At 40.0% G+C, this 17,818-nt stretch overlaps 1 protein-coding gene across 1 annotated transcript in view; it reads right to left on the bottom strand.

Moving 5' to 3' along the window:
* The window catches only part of MLXIP (MLX interacting protein), a 73,058-nt gene that overhangs the window by 27,870 nt on the left and 27,370 nt on the right, over positions 1 to 17,818 (bottom strand). The window contains exon 2 of the mRNA XM_075898646.2: positions 75 to 181. Coding sequence (XP_075754761.2) covers positions 75 to 181 — 107 coding nt within the window. The remainder of the gene's footprint in view (positions 1 to 74; positions 182 to 17,818) is intronic.

The following is a 17,818-nucleotide window of genomic DNA, read 5'->3' as shown; positions in this document are numbered from 1 at the left end:
TGCCCCTTAAATGCATGGCCAAATGCAAGCATTTTGTGGTTGCATGCCATCATGTTTACCATAAAGTAACTTACACTGCATATACCAGGCCCTCCAGATGGCGTTGTTGAGACGAATTTTATCCCTCCACTGAAGTTTTAAGCCTTTAAAATTCTTCCATTTTGGTGAAACCAACTTCCCACTGAAATAAACAAAAACAAAAATCAGTAACTTGTTAAAAAAGCAAATACAGTGGCTAATAAAAATGCCAGGCTGACAACTCTAGAGACTACAATGTAGTGAAGCTAAAAGAGTGGTAGAGTAAGATTCTCTCATGGACTACCCTGACAACATTCCTCACTCCTGTCCTAAAGGTCTAGAGGTGACAGGGAAGTTAAGTCTCAAATGCTCTTGTAGACCTTTATCTCTCTGCTAACAGCATTGTGGAGCTGTTTTGTGATGTGGATACCTGTCATTCTGGAAATTTCACTAAGATTACAACTCATTTCCACCAAACACACTTCTCTTACCTAATACAGTTTCCCCAAGCCCAAAGACATCACCTTCACCAACCTTGGAGATGAGATCACCAAGATCATGTCCAAAACCTGACACTTAGCAGGCTTGGTTGTTGGTATTTGTTTTATCTATCTCAGATGCTGAGGAGTTGTACAAATGCTGAGGAGTTGTACTGAGACAGCACACATTCATACCCGTAGCTTCAGACTACCCCTCCAGGCCAATAGCATTCAAAAGTAAACATGACTATATTAACTTTACTCCAGAAAAGTTGCTGCCCTTAAATTTTGCAATGCTGCATTTGATAAACTAGTTTAACAACAACCACAATATTATGTAAGGCGGCATGCCAATAAAAAAGCAGCTCATATGTGAAGGGTCTTCTTAGAAATGAGCAAGGACAGAGAAACAGAGACACTGATAATTCTTAGCACTGTTATAAATACTTAATAAACTTTAGCTGCCTAACTCTCAGAACACCTCTCTGAAATATTAGCCTCATATTACAGATAAAGCAGAAAAGATTAGACAAACTTTGATCTAATCAGTTTAAAAGCCATCATTTTTAATGGTTGTATCGTCATACATTTTCCTATTTTTAAGTGTTTCCCGTTCCTTGTTGTTGTGAATTATTAGACTTGTCAGGAATGTCCAACTCCCAGTCCTGTACCCACACACTCCTACCCATCTACTCACAGTTATTTTTAATGAAGCCAAGTAGCACCATATATGGACAAACCTTTATGAGGCTTGGAGTAAGAATTTCCCAATGGCTACAACTAATACAAAAGCTCAGAAAATTCCACACCTGCCAACATTATAATATTAAACAAACCACTCCTGTTTTGTGTTATTCAGCTTACCTTTGTTTTTCTTCTTAGGACTGCAGCTGACAGTACCACCCAGGTAATCTCATGACTCCCACAGAAACAATCAAACAGATGCCAGACCTCAGCTAAATGGGGTAGCTGAATTAGTATGTACAGGTCAAACTTAAAAAACAACAAATGGTCTGGTAGCACTTTATAGACTACCAAAACATGTAGATGGTATCATGAGCTTTTGTGGGCACAGCCCACTTCTTCAGATAGTCAGGAAGGAATAGCTAACCAGCCACCTTTCAATTATAGCTTTTATTGTATGCTGACAGTTGTATCTACATTTTAACCATAGGGTATAAATGTTTTCCTTTGCTTCCTATCCTCTTTTTTTTTTAGTCCACCTAGTGTTTTGTACTGCACATGTAATAAATCAGGTGCAGAGACCAGATACCAAGTGCACCAAAAAGATTTAGTTGATTCCATGGTTAGGGAACAGGTCAATGACTAATGCATGGCCAGTGCACCTAACAGTCCCCAAGTGACCTCCCTAGTTGTATTCTGAACCCTCCATATTTTAGCATAAGGAAGGTTACTATAGTTTTGTTTATGCTAAAAACAATCCCTGAATCTGAGTCAGGTTTTGAAATTGGGGAGGTTACCTTTAAAATAACAAACTATAAATACATTTATTTCAGCAAATAAAACAAAGCTGATTTCCACCAGGTATTCAAGGTTAAGTTAAGTTCAGTTTTTAGAAACATTCCAAGGGTAGCTATAAGAGTTTCAGTGATTAGAAAATAATGAAGATTAATGGGATTGTTTATGGAGATCTTTCCTGTTCTAATACAGGATATATTTTATTCATAGTCTTCACCTATTTTATTTATCTAAGGATCTTATATGGCACCTATTACTTCATTATCTGAGCATCTCCATAGTAGCTTTATTTTATTCTCCATGAATTCCATGATAAATCTTTGCTGCCAAGCTCAGCTTTTTCCAAGACACACGAATCTCTGCAGATTATTATGCTTAATGTTGCTAACTAAAATATTTCTTCATCACCATCACTGGCAGTAACATGGCACCCCTCCAACTGCAGTTTCCTTGGCAGTCTCAGAAATGGGGTATGCTAAGAGATACCTTTTAATAGTACAGGAACATTATGCCTGACAGAGGAGCCTGCAAATTGAGAATTATCCCATATGTCACAGATACCAGGGAAATGCTGCTAAATCCATTCCTGGTACTACCAAGTTCTGAGTTCAGAGCACAGAGAAGCAGCCCATATATTTTAGGATCCAATTTGAATCCTGTGAGTTTTCAAAATCTTTTTGGATTTGCTCTTCCTCTGTTCAGTGTCCTCCTTTCTATCTCTTTGCATAGACTTATCAATTTTATTATGAGCCTTTGTTCCAGCAGCACCTGTGGTGTGCAACAGCTTCCCCTGTATCTTATCACTTCATCAAGTCTACATTTTCTTTTACTTGTCAGATTAAAACAGGTTTGTTTTTTTCTCTTTTACTTGTACCTGAATTTTCTCTCCCTCTTCACTATTCTATCACATCATTCTCCTGGAATCTTTGACATTGTCAGAATCCCTACAAAATAGGTCTGACTAGAAAATATGCCTCTCCAATAACAAGCTCCAGAATACCATGAATGTTCGAGAAACAATGGGTGGATAATTTAATAACTCTTCAAAAAGTGATTTAAGACTAGACTTAAGATAGAAAATGTTAAGCAATTTATTTAATTTATATTATATTTATTGTATTTTATAGCACATTAAATGAAAAGTCCTGACTTTTTAAACAAAGATAGAAGTGAATAATAATTATTTATTCTTTTAAGACAAATATTATTATTTCTAGTTCTTTCAAATGCATTCCATGGGAGCAAAATTCAAGTCCAGTTTTAGGTCTAAATGAAATGAGTTTGATTGCTGGATGAAAGTGAGGTTGACAGAAATCACCATGGAGATGACATCTATATTTACAAAGCCTGATCCAAATCCCAGTGAAGCAAACAGAAAGGCTTCACTGATTTCAGGGGAGACTAGATCAGGTGGCTAACAATCATTTCAGCCTAACAGGTTACTTCTACTCTGGAAGAGAGGGGTTTCACCAACTCAGAGTACAATGTTTGAGAGCAGTTAGTTCCCTGACTGTAACTGACTGGCCTATTAGCCGTCAAGAACACTAATAGTCTTGCAAGCAAACAAATGTAATAAATAAATGCAAATAAACTTGTCTACACAGTTAACACATGAACTTCATTGGTACATATGTCCTTCAGGAATTCAACAATCACAGGTTCAATTCCATAGGAGAACTTTTCCCAAACAGGGAATAAACAAAGTTCCCCAAAAATGGGAGAAGAGGCCTGGATGAAATCTACTGCAACACAAACTGCAACAGTCACCAGAATATTAGTGGTACACTGGTCACTTTCTATGAAGATGTTGGCACTTCTAGAAGGAAAAATTATCAGGTATTAATTAAGGTGATTTTTTTTTTCCAGGAAAGATACACATAATCTCTTGTTAATGTTATATAATTCTTAGTAACTGATAAAAGAGCAAATTGTGGTTCAGAGGCTTGGTGACAGTGGAATATGGAACTTTCAGCCTCTTGATCTCAATACCAAATTCACCCCAGGTCATGAGTGACTGATACAAAATAAATTCAATGGTTTTAATTCAGTCCTGAATGGATAAGTGTTCACATAAAATCAAATCACATAATTAGAAATAAAGGGCAGAAATGGACTTCAAAAAGTCATAAAGTTCAACACTTCTCCACCCCCCCTCCCCGCCCTGTGGCAGGACCAAATAAACCTAGATCTTCCCTGACAGGTGTTTGTCCAACTTATTTTTAAAAGTTTCCAACAAAGGGGATTCCACAAGCTTGCTTGGAAGCCTACTGCAGTTTTTAACTCCCCTTATAGTTAGAAAGCTGTTCCTATTTCTAACTTAAATCACCTTTGCTGCAGATTAAGCTCATTACTTCTTGTCCTACCTACCATGGACCTGGAGAACAACTGATCACAGTCCTTTTTATAGCAGCAGTTCATAACATACTGGAAAACTTATCAGGTTCTCCCCTCCATCTTCTTTTCTCATGACTAACTACACACGCTCAGTTCCTTTTTAAATCTTCCCTCACGGAGAAGGTTTTCTAAAACTTTTAGCATGTTTGTTGCTGTTCCCTGCACTCTCCCCAGTTTGACCTGTCTTCTAAAGTACTTGCTACCCCTCCCAGGTTGGTATTATCTGAAAATTTTATAAGCTTACTCTCTACTCCATTATCCAAGTCATTAATGAAAATACTGACTACATCTGGGCCCTGGACTGGCCCTTTTGAGGCCCCACTAGATATGCCCTTCCAATTTGACAGCAAAGGATATCACAACAGGCCCCCCCCTTTTGGCCATCAAGACTGAATTTCCATCTTATGGATATGAATGACTATTCGATAAGCAAATACTTATCATATACTTGATATGCTAGTCGACTAGTCGTTGCCTCTTCCCTTGCTGCCTCTCTCAGAAAAAGGCAACAAATCGGGAGGCGGGGAGGGTGTTCAAAGCGGCAGCACTGTGTGAAGCCTGGGGTGTGTGGCTTTGAAACACCGCGGGCAGCCGGAGCCAGCTGGGAGTCCCCACCTAGCCCTGGGCTGTACATGATGTTTCAAAGCAGCAATGCCCTGTGGAGCCTGGGGTCAGCTGGGAATTCCCAGCTGACCCTGAGCTCCATGTGGCACTACCACTTTGAAATGCTGCAGGGAGCACGGGGCCAGCAGGGGACTGCTTGAATCCCCCACTGGCCCTGTGCTTCCCGCAGTGCTTTTGCTTTTGAAGTGTAGCAACATCCTTGGGGCTACTGCTACACTTCAAAGGCAGAGGCACCCTTATTGACTAATTGAATAGTCGATGCAAATTGCATCGACTATTCGATTAGCTAATTAATCAAAATTTTACATCCCTATTTCATCTGACTCTTATAGGATCCCTGACTTGTCTAGGTTAGGTCCCATTTGGGGGGAGGATGAGCTTGCATTGCCCTATGACACAAAGGTATGGCCCTATGATACAATGGTACTGAAGATAAACAGAGGATTTGAACCAGCAGAGTTATAAGTACAGGCTCTCTCACAAACACTAACTTAAATGAAGAAAAAAAAAAGAGGGAAGTTTAAGGGGAAATCACGATCATCACTTGTCCATCACATAAAATTATGAGTGCTTCCAAAAGAGGCTGGATTTAGGTTTTCCAACACAATGTTTTTGTGTAGATATGGCCTGAAGCAGCAGTCATATGCTAGCTTGTTTGCAACACTGACAATTAAACTGTGCATCAGTGAACTCAATTCTGAAAGCCAAAAACAGATTCCAATATTTAAAAAAATGCAATATAAATAGTTTTCCCCAGACAACTAAGTATCCTCCAAACACTACAGTTTTGTGCTAATATATGAGAAACAGATGTTCACTGTCAAAGCTGGAAACACAAAGTGTAAATAGGGTCTTTTAAATGCTGACAAATATATTATATTCTTAAAATGTTTTTGCTTTGTAAAAGGTGTTTGTAACAGTTAATAAAATAGGTTTTCTTGCTAAACAGATTTTTCAGTGAGACAGTGTTCCTTTAATGAGTTTCTTTCCTCTGAAGATCTCACCATTTTGTAAGAGATTTTTGTTTTATAGTTATGAAATCCAGGATAAAATATTTGGATAATGTTTTTAAAACAGAAGAAAATATTTGTGCTAGTTTCTACATTTTTGGCTCCACTCTAATGACTAAGTATTAATGATATTGAGCAGGGGTCTTCAACCTTTTTAAGCACAAGTTAATTTTTAATTTAAGTGCAACCCCGGATCTACCACAAATCCAAATACCTTTGCTCTGCCTCACCCTGTCCTTCCCCACCCTTTCTTCTAGGCCCAGCTCCTACCACACCCTTTCTCTGAGGTCCTACTGTGCTCATTTCATCCTCCCTCCCTCTCCTATCCTCATGCGCTTTCACCAGACTGGGACAGGGGATTGGAGTACAAGGGAGGGTATAGGTTCTGGTCTTGGACAGAGGAGTTTTAAGTGTAGGAGGGGATCCAGGCTGAGCTTAGGGAGATATTCAGAAGGAGGTCCAGCATGCAGGCTGTAGGAGGGAGTTAAGTTGCATGAGGGGCTCAGGGATAGACACAGCTTACCTCAGGTGGCTCCAAGGAGGTGGCACAGTGGGGCTAAGGCAGGGTCACTCCTATTTTGGCCTTGTGCCACTCCTGAAATTGGCCAGAATGTTCAGCAACAACATCTGATGGGAGGGGCAGGGATCTTTGTGCACTGCCCCCTGTCCACAGGCACTACCCCCACACCTCCCATTGGCCATGATTCCTATTAGCAGGCAATGGGACCTGTGGGGACAGTGCCTGCAAGCAAGAGTGGAGACCCTCACTACCTCACCTGCCCCAGGACTCACAGGGATGTGCCAGCCACTTCCAGGAGCACTGCAGGCCAGGACAGAGTCTGCCTTAGCCCCACAGTAGTGCCAGACTATTAGCAGCTAATCTCCTGATTTTGCTGCAGGAGCCTCCAGGAAACTGAGCCTGATTCCAAGAGACTCCCAACCAGTGTTCTGCACATGAATGAAAAACGTTAGATGGAATTAATTGTGTTACATGCACAAATATTGAGGTATTTTGCAGATGTGCATCACCAATGGAAACCAAAATCCTAAATATAATATATATATATTTTAATTACCACAGGAATAATTACTTCAGCCACAACAGGCTAGGCACTTTGGAACTCACAACTCAATTAATTAAATTTAAGGATGAGGGAAATAAAAATTATGAAATGTACAAGATCAGTGAGAAACCAAAAATATCACACTTTGAAAGTAGTAAGAGAAATACCACCACAAATATGTGTTTGAGGTGTGGAGGTAAGTTGAAAGAATCTGTTTGTGTGAGTGACAGAGACACATAAAGAGTGTGAGAGTGACAGAAGTTCACATTGCCCTTTTATGTATCCTGAGTATGTTCAGACACAGGAGCAGTGCCAGCAAGCTCCCTCCACCCCGAGCCCTGTCATGCTCCCTCCCACTCAGTGAAGTTAGAGCACAGGGATGACTGGAAGGGAAAAAGCTAACATTAACACTTTCCTCTTCTGCCTCCCACAGCCTGCACAGCAAGCAGGCGGCTCCCAGGTGACAACTCCAAGGCAGAGAGTAGGAGAAGCACATCAGTGGGGGGAGAAACAGCTGAAGTGCCAGCACTATTTGCCAAACCAGTCAGGCTCACCTGCCAGAGGTTCCAGAATCTACCAGTAAATCCCAATCTATTGGTTGGTGACCACTGAAGTAGAGGGATCAGGGATTTAATTATTTTATTCATAATCCAAGTTTTGTCTGACTTGAAAATTATTTTACTCTGGTCATCTGAAAAAGTGGGTTTTGCCCACAAAAGCTCATGATTCCATCTACTTGTTTTGTTAGTCTTTAAAGTGCTACTAGACCGTATGTTGCTTTTTAAGTTTACCCTCTTACAGACTAACTTGGCTACCCCTCTGAAGCTTTTGAAAATTATTAATCATCAGACCATGAGTCAGATAATGCTACACCCATAGCTCTAGTACTCTAATGCCTTGTCTCTAACACAGTATTATTACACAGAGTATACAGGATTTGCCCCTCCCCCTGCTACTTACATACTAATCAAAAAATTAAGAGTGTTGAAGGGATGTTGTTCATTAGCAATGATCAGAATTTTAAATGCATGGTAACCCTAGGTCATATATAAAACTGAAGTTAATAAATGACAACAGAATATTTCAGTGAAACTGCTAGCTTAGGATGAGACAATGTAAATGGTTGATTTGCTTCCCTACAATTCTGGGGTATGTGATATAGCAGCTTATGCAAGCAATGATGTAAAACAAGTTTTCAATTAATCAACATATAATCACACGTAGAACTTTCCTTATGTACAACTCTGACACTCAATTCAATTGTTTCTAATGCAACCTGTATTTTCTCAGCCCTAATCTGCTTCATGAAGCTGTAAATATGGCATTTTCCCGTTTAGTTAATTATTTTTAATTACTTCTCTGAGTTTTCTCTATAAAGTTTGATGTGGAAAGAATATACACTCTATCATCAATTGGAAGTCAATGCCTCCAGTGCACTTTCCCAATCATCAATTGAAATGGTAAAGACGAAAAAAATCCCCTCTGGTGGGAACCATGTTGTTCTCAGCGGAGATGCCCAGTATAGTTGGGACAGCTTCGAAGATACCAGGGATCTCTCTCTAGCTCTGCATAGCACCTGGTAACAGGTGAGATGCTTGAGCTAACTACATCTTGGTTTAACCATGAAGAGGGTTAAGAGCAGGATATTTTTAATGACAGACCCTGAAGTCCAGAACTTGCTTCCTCATCGGGCTAAATGAAGTTCAAGTCTATTGACTGAGAATTCTGAAAGAGCCATTTATATAGCATTCTTTAAGTCAAAAAAGATGTGTGGGGATTAAGACAGGTTATATTTAACAGGGGACATGATAACAGTTTTCACGTATCTAAAAGAGTGTTACAAGGAGGAGGGAGAAAAATTGTTCTCCTTGGTCTCTGAGGATAGGACAAGAAGCGCTGGGCTTAAACTATAGCAAGGGAGGTTTAGGTTAGACATTAGGAAAAAATTCCTAACGCTCAGAGTGATTAAACACTGGAACAAATTGCTATGGAGGTTGTGGCATCTCCATCACTAGAGATGTTTAAGAGCAGATTGGATAGACATTGATCAGGGATAATCTACTCTAGATGGTACCTGGTCCTGCAGTGAGGGCAGGGGACTGAACTTGATCTCTCAAAGTTCTCTCCAGTTCTAGTGTTCTATGATTCTATCCAGATTCTAAAATTCTGAACTGTTTTTTGAACCTGGCACAGGAATGTGTTATAAACTGAATTTAAAATAAATAAAATAAATAAGGCACTGCAAAAAAAGTTAGGGGAATTGAAGAACTCTTCAAACAAAACTGGAGGACTTCGTGCAGAATATCTTAAGGGTTTGTCTACACATCAAAGACTTTTGACTACATTGAAAGTTTAAAGCACAGTCATGGCAGCGCTTTAAACTGAAAGTGTAGCCATGGTATGAGAGCTCTCCCAGCCTCCACTGCAAACCATTTCTATGAGGGGAGTAACTTTCAGCTCTGTATCTTCCTGCAGTTAAGAGGTGTGTGGTTTTTTTATACCCCTAAAACAGAAAGTTACAGACTGTAAAATGCCAGTGTAGACTTGGCCTAAGATTAAAGCACTGTCTTAATGCAGATGTGTGGTCATGGCAAGAGTGCAGGGCAAGAACTCTTCTGGCATTGTAGGTAAAACCACCTCCAGAAAGGTAGCAGCTAACAATGCTGGAAGTCTGTTTACACTGCCATGTTACAGCACTTTTTAACATTGCTGCACTCCGAGGGGTGTTTTTGAGAATGAGAAAAATTACAGTGCAGTACCTTGCCAGTGTAGACAAGCCCTGTCAGTCCTGTTACAAGTATAAGGTCAGAGAAAGCCTGCATTCCAATGACACATCTTTAAAGTACTTTGAAAATCATCAATTCTCACACCATTCTCTCTAAACTAAGGCATTTTACAAATGAGAAAACACAGAGAGGTTAAATTATACAGTCAAGGATTGTCAGTGGCAGAGTAGAGGACAGAAACCCGATCCCCTGACTCACAGTTCTGTCCTTTAAACTGGAGGCCCTTGCTCTTTTACATAAAGGGAAAATATCTTAAATTAATCTGAAGTTACAAAGTAAAAGAGTTCTCTGGTTCAGGAAAAAAAGTTATTTTCTGTATCTGAATTCATGTTGCACTAGGCCCTACATCTATCCTAGATGGAATTTAAGCATACATACATCTATGGGCACTGATGCTCAGATTCCACAGCACTGACCCAACTGCTCAAATAAGATGCAAAGAAAAGCAGCTTCTGCTTGTAAAACCTACCCTTCAAGCCTTAAGTTTCTTGCCTATTATAACTGAGAGAGAAAAGGATTTAACTGAGAATTGCCTATGCAGTTTTCACTTTTGAAAACCAAATTATTTTCAAGCTACAAGTGCAAAATAAAGGAATATATTTTACTATTCTATTCTTTCGTTTACAGACTCCCACTTTCCTTGTACTAAAATCCTTCTCCTGCCAAATCCTTTGTTAAAATCTACTTGCTTTGTGAAACTTTCTTGAGGGATCCCTTCTTCTACTTGTTCATTTATAGCATCGTATATGAGCTAGGCGGCAAAGACCTTTAGAGAAGGGTATTTTCTTTGAAGGTTTTTGTAAAAAGATATCCAACATTAAATAAGAATTTTTATATTAATTTAAATAAGCTAAACAGAATAGTTTTTTTCTGTGGCAAAAGGAAGGATCTTTTCAGCTTCCACACAGGATTCAGAAGAATGATTCTGGTGTGTTTTCAATCTCTTTGTTTTGTTGGGGTTGTGCCTATCAATCTAAGTTCTCTAAGAGCCAAAACTAACAATTATTTCCTCAAACAAAGGCTCATTCAAGGGATCGGTTTACAAGAACATTCACATATTACGTGCCTGAGTGAAGGGGCAGGAAAGTTGAACAAAAACATTCCTGTATTCCATGGATAGGAATTATGATTTCTCTCACAGGTACAGAATTCACATGAAGGTAACACACTCACACAGATTCCATCCACAATAACTAGAAAGCTAATTCTCACAAAAAACAAACAAAAGCAGTGGAACAATCCATGATTTTCTTAAAACAACACTGTCCATCATCTCATCTGTACTCTTAATCTGAGAGAGCAGATTCCTGGACATATAGTATATTAACTACATTCCATAAATCTACAGCTTGGATCCTTGTGCTGATGCTAAATTCAGAATACTGTTAAACAATCCAGAGAAATTTGTGAAAAAGATAAACATCTGTTTCCTAACCTGTGTCCCTCATACAAAACTGAAGTGCAAAATCAGCATACTAGGATCTTGTCAAGTATGTATTATTTTCCAAAACCATAACTCACAATGACATTCAGCCACATGTTCTTGCACTACCTCAGGAAACGCATCTCTCAAACATATTCTACTAAGTTGGAGATCAAAAATGAGAGTAGTAACTTTATAAAAGGTGCAAAAAGCTCAGTCCAGTACTTGCCTGAATAAAAGCCTGCAGGTTCTGGGATATTGCTCTCACTGAGAACCACATTTACATTAAAGGCTGTCCTGGTATAGCTTTATTAGCAAGCTGTTTCAAGCAGGGATACAACTTAGAGTGGAAACATTACTTTTGCTGGTATAGCTTCTTCCAAACTTCCAAAATCCCCCCCCCCCTTTTTTTTAAATTTCTGGCTTACAACATCCAGAAATCTGGAAAAGCCTCTTAAACATCTGAGAGAAGTATTATCTAAATGATTAATCAAGAGCTTGGTTGTCAGAGCTCTTGGGCTCCTAGTTCTATCATTGGCGCACCACGAGTCCCTCATAAATGGTGCTTTTGACTGTGTCTTCTGTAAACAGAGGTGGAGAGGGGTGGGACAGAGAGTTTACCAGCATCATGGGAATCTTCTGAGACTTGGACTATCAAATGCTCACATAAAAGCCGCTACAGAACAGTAATATCGTGCCATTATACATAACTTTTTAGATATCAAAGCATTTTACAAAGGAGTTTAAGTACAAAACATCCCCGTTTAATAGATATGTAAACCAAGGTATAGAAGGAAAAACAACTTGCCCAAGGCCATACATATGGTGGCAGATCTTGAAATAGCACCCAAGCCTGCTGACCCCTACTCTCCCCGGGTCTATGCCACATCTATCAGACAGGACCCTGCTCTACAAACATTGCTTCCATTCAACAACTTAATTATGTTTAAGTTTTTAATCAAGTTTTACGAGTGAAATATCCTTAAGGGAAAATCAGAGTTTGCTTTAGCAAAAACGGGATTTTAAAATATAGGTTGGACCTCCCTGACACAGTACCCTTGAGATCCAACTGGTCCTGGATGAGGGATTTTGCCAGACTAGGGAGGTAATTTCAGGGGCCCCCTTTGCTGATCCCATCCCCTATCCTGCTGCCCCACTGGACTTCCTCTCCCCCCTGCAGCCTATCTGAGCTGCACGCCAACTCCTGGACACCCTCCCGCCCACTGTAGCCTGGCTCCACCCCTGATCTCCAAAGTCCTCTTGGGCCACATGCCAAACCCCCCTCTGCACTGTGCTAGACTCCTGGGCCCCCTCAGCATGCTGGGGCTCTCAGATCCTGGAACATCTGTAGTCCTGCACATTCTTTGACTCTTTCTGAACTTCTCTACCACAAAGGGGTGTTGTGAAGCTTACCTAGTATTTGTGAAATGCTTTAACAGATTTCGTCTGAAATATTAAATACCAAGACAATCTTTCCCAGTACAAACAATTACCTCAGTACATGCATCTTTATACCTTCAATTTGGCTAATCAACACTAGGACAGACCTATTTTAACTTTTCTCCCATGTGGCCACAGAACTATATCCAAAATATAATCCATTTCTTTATATTTGGCAACCAGACAAATATTTTGTATACCATCTCCCTCTCTCAATAAAGATACTATGCCTAGCTTTTATATACTGTTTCTGGGAATTAAGAGGAACTTGTCAACTACTAAAACATTGTGCTGGAGAAAATATTAGATCTACATGGAGTTTTCCTCAGAGCACTAGATTTCTGTGATGGTGGTCAATAACTGGAGACACATCAAAAGATAAAACCTAAATTTTGGACCATAATGTTAGAAATTAAACTCTTACAAGAAGTACAAATTGATTATATTAGAAAATAAATTCCAATTGAAAATATTTTTTAAACAAATACTCCTTTGATGTGTTTGCAATCTGCAGCATTGTGCTTGAACAGAAGGCTCAGAAGGTAAGATTAACTAGAAAGCTCACTGGAAACAAATGTGAAACTGGCCAGTTTATTTTCATGTGCCATGTTGAAATGTAAAAAGTAAACAAACTGCACAACTGGTGAAAAGTATGTTAGATTTTTTTTAAACGTTCAATTATAATAATCTAATATTTTTTGGGGGGTAGGGACTTTATCTTTACAGGTTCTGAATTAAGAATATAATAGTGTAGTCAATTAACAAATTAATTGATAAGCAAAAGCTTATTGGTTAATACTATAGACTACATGCATTTCCCACTGTCCTGACAGTAAATTTTTTTAAACTGTCTCTCCTTAAGGATCAGCTCTTACCTGGCACTCTGCACTGCTACTTCTGATACAGAGGCAGCAGCGCCTAGTGACAGGGGGCTCCTCAAGAGTGGGGCCAGAGCGCACTGGCTGCCGGCCCCACCCCAGGGACTACAGAATAGCCAACTAACCAATAAGAATTCTTGAGGTTAATCGACTATTCAATTAACTGATATTTAACATCCCTATTTGAATACACCCACAACATTATATAAAATATTTCAAACTGAGGCAGATATCCAACACTGAAAATTTCAGCCCAAATGGCAGAAGTTTGGCAAAGCTATAAGCAACTGAAAACAATGTTTAATGCTACGTATTGGACAACCTTAATAACGGTTAGTGCTATCTCCCTCCTCCATAATGATTAGTAACAACAGGTAACATTTGATGTGGAAATTAGTTTCTTTTAATACATTTTTTTACCTGACACTGTGGGTTAGGTGTCCCATATTTTATATGAATCATTTTTTAAATAAAGGAACACTATCTCTCTATGAAAAATAGTAAGTATTCAACCAGCTAACAGTGTGCCAGACAGCTGCTCTGAGCATTGCATTTTGCAAATAACTGCAGCTTAAGGCCACATGATTGGAAGTCCATGTTTCTCAGATTTCAAACCCAACCCCAGCGAGATCTCCCTCTCTCTAGTGCTAGAACTATGCTTACACTATGATAAGGAGTGTGTGGGTGTTTGTGTTTGGGGGTTCTGGGCTTATGTTTGTCTGATGGTTTGGAGTTTTGAGTGCTGACCTATTTGTTTATTTTGAAAGGCTGTGTGCCTAGGCTGGTAGATGGAAGCTGTGAGCCTTCATTAGGATTTAAAATCTGAAACTCTCTGCTCATTGGTCGAGCCATAGCCAGAGGGAGGCGCTATCAATCAAGAAGACCAGAGCTTTATAAGCCCTGTGAGGAGGGACCAGGGAGCTTGAGAATAGGAGGGAGTTTTGAGAGGGGAGTTTAGAGAGGGCACTTAGAGGGCGCTAGTTATTTCTGACCTTCTTTAAATGTAAACCTTTTAATAATCTACATCCCAAACATTTAAATAAAAACACCGTCTATAATCAAATTTATTCATAGGAAAAAATGCAGACAGAAGCCCAGCAGCAGAGCAGGGGATATCCTGTTTATTGCGTTGAGTGTAACATGTATGATTACCTGCCCTGTGGGCAGGTAGCGTATGTGTGCACCCGGTGCAGGGAGCTCCTGACCCTCAGAGACCGAGTTCGGGCTTTGGAGGCCAGGGTGGCTGAACTGGAGGAGCTGAGGGAGGCAAAGAGGGATGCTCATAAGGCTTTCCGGGACACTATAGTACCATCCCATCTCCAGTCTGACAGCCCCAGCACTGTTAAGGAAGATGAAAGGCTCAGGGGAAGAGAGCAGTCAAAGGAAGCAGAGGGAAACCACCTCATAGTTGGGATCCTCCTTCCAAAGGATGTTATGGTATCCTCTTGCATTAAGGATACCACTCCAGGGGAGGGAACGTCAGTTGTTAGGAAGAGGCAGGTGTTAGTAGTGGGTAATTCGATCATTAGAAACACAGATAGCTGGGTTTGCAATGACTGGGAGAATCGTATGGTGACTTGCCTGCCTGGTGCGAAGGTTGCGGATCTCTCAAGGCATCTAGATAGACTTATGTGTAGGAGAAGCCAGTGGTCGTGGTACATGTAGGTACCAATGATATAGAGAAGAGTAGGAGAGAGGTCCTGGAGGCCAAATTTAGGCTGCTAGGAAAGAGACTGAAATCCAGGTGGCATTCTCTGAAATGCTTCCTGTTCCATGTGCAGGGCCAGGTAGGTAGGCAGAACTTCAGAGTCTCAATGCATGTATGAGACAATGGTGTAGAGAGGAGGGGTTTAGATTTATTAGGAATTGGGGACACTTTTGGGAGAAGGGGTGCCTATACAGGAAGGATGGGCTCCACCTAAACCACGGTGGATCCAGAATGCTATCACTAAACATTAAAAAGATCGTAGACCAGTTTTTAAACTAGGAGATGGGGGAAAGCCGATTGGTGCGGAGGTGCAAGTGGATCGGACAGAGAATTCTCTTAGAGGAGAGTCTATTCATGGAGATTCTCTAGGTTTTAGTCAGAAAGAGAGGAGGGGAGATGATAAAGTATGGGCCAGATCAGACAAGAAACAATCACATATACAATAATCTAATACATCAGGGAACAGCAGACAAATAAACAGCGGCAATTTTAAAAAGTGCTTCTACACAAATGCTAGAAGTCTAAATAATAAGATGGGTGAACTAGAGTACTTCGTATTAAAGGAGGAGATTGACATAATAGGCATCACAGAAACTTGGTGGAATAAGGACAATCAGTAGGACACAATCATACTGGGATATAAAATATATCGGAAGGACAGAATAGGTTGTGCGGGTAGCGGAATGGCACTATCTGTGAAAGATAATGTAGAATCAAATGAAGTAAAAATCTTAAATGAATCAACATGTTCCATAGAATCACTATGGATAGTAATTCCATGCTCTAATAAGAATATAGCAGTAGGAATATATTATCAACCACCTGACCAGGACAGTGATAGTGATGTTGAAATGCTAATGGAGATTAGAGAGGCTATCAAAATAAAAAACTCAATAATAATGGAGGATTTCAGTTATCCCCATATTGACTGGATACATGTCACGTCAGGACACGATGCAGATATAAAATTTCTCGATCCCTTAAATGACTGCTTCTTGGAGCAACTGATACAGGAACCCACAAGGGGAGAGGCAATTCTCGATTTATTACTGAGGAGAGCACAGGATCTGGTCCAGGAGGTAACTATTACAGGACCGCTTGGGAATAGTGACCATAATATAATAACATTTAACATTCCTGTGCTGGGAAGAACACCTCGGCAGTCCAACACTCTGGCATTTAATTTCAAAAAGGGGAATTACGCAAAAATGAGGAGGTTAGCTAAACAGAAATTAAAAGGTACAGTGAATAGAGCAAAATCCCTGAAAGCTGCATGGAAACTTTTCAAAGACACCATAATTGAGGCCCAACTTAAATGTATACCCCAAATTAAAAAACATAGTATGAGACCTAAAAAAGAGCCACAGTGACTTAATCATGTAAAAGAAGCAGTGAGAGATAAAAAGGCATAGTTTAAAAAGGGGAAATCCAATTCTATAAGGTTAATAGAACGGAACATAAACACTGTCAAATTAAGTGTAAAAATTTAATAAGAAAAGCCAAAAAAGATTTTAAAGAACAGTTAGCCAAAAACTCAAAAAGTAATAGCAAAATGTTTAAGTACATAAAAAGAAGGAAGCCTGCTAAAAAACCAGTGGGGACCTTGGACGATCGAGATACAAAAGGAGCAATCAAGGACGATAAAGTCATTGCGGAGAGACTAAATGATTTCTTTGCTTCAGTCTTCACAGCTAAGGATATTAGGCAGATTCCCAAACCTGTGCCGTCTTTTATGGGTGATGAATCTGAGGAACAGTCCCGGATTGAAGTGTCATTAGAGGAGGTTTTGGAATAAATTGAAAAACTTAACAGTAACAAATCACGGGGACCGGATGGCATTCACCCAAGGGTTCTGAAAGAACTCACATGTGAAATTATGGAACTATTAACTGTGGTTTGTAACCTATACTTTAAATCAGCTTCTGTACCCAAGGACTGGAAAACAGCTAACATAATGCCAATATTTACATAAGAACATAAAAATGGCCGTACTGGGTCAGACCAAAAGCCCATCTAGCCCAGTAGCCTGTCTTTTGACAGTGGCCAGCACCAGGTGCCCCGGAGGGGGTGGACCTAAGACAGTGATTAAGCGATTTGTCTCCTGCCATCCTTCTTCAGCCTCTGACAAACAGAGGCCAGGGACACAATTTCTATCCCCTGGCTAATAGCCTTTTATGGACCTAACCTCCATGAAATGATCTAGCTTCTCTTTAAACTCTGTTATAGTCCTAGCCTTCACAGCCTCCTCTGGCAAGGAGTTCCACAGGTTGACTACGCGCTATGTGAAGAAGAACTTTCTTTCTTTTCTGAAGCCTTTCTAAGGCCAAAATATCTTTTTTGAGGTGAGGAGACCAACAACTGTACACAGTATTCAAGATGTGAGCGTACCATAGTTTTATACAGGGGCAGTAAGATATTCTGTGTCTTATTTTCTATCTCTTTCTTAATAATTCCTAACATCCTATTTGCCTTTTTAACGTCGCTGCACACTGCGTGGACGTTTTCAGAGAACTAT

This window comes from Pelodiscus sinensis, chromosome Z (genome assembly GCF_052426305.1).
Source record: "Pelodiscus sinensis isolate ZL-2025 chromosome Z, ASM5242630v1, whole genome shotgun sequence".
NCBI classification, from domain to species: domain Eukaryota; kingdom Metazoa; phylum Chordata; order Testudines; family Trionychidae; genus Pelodiscus; species Pelodiscus sinensis.
The sequence above is the reverse complement of the archived record's forward strand: the minus strand, read 5'-3'. Positions and strand labels throughout refer to the sequence as shown.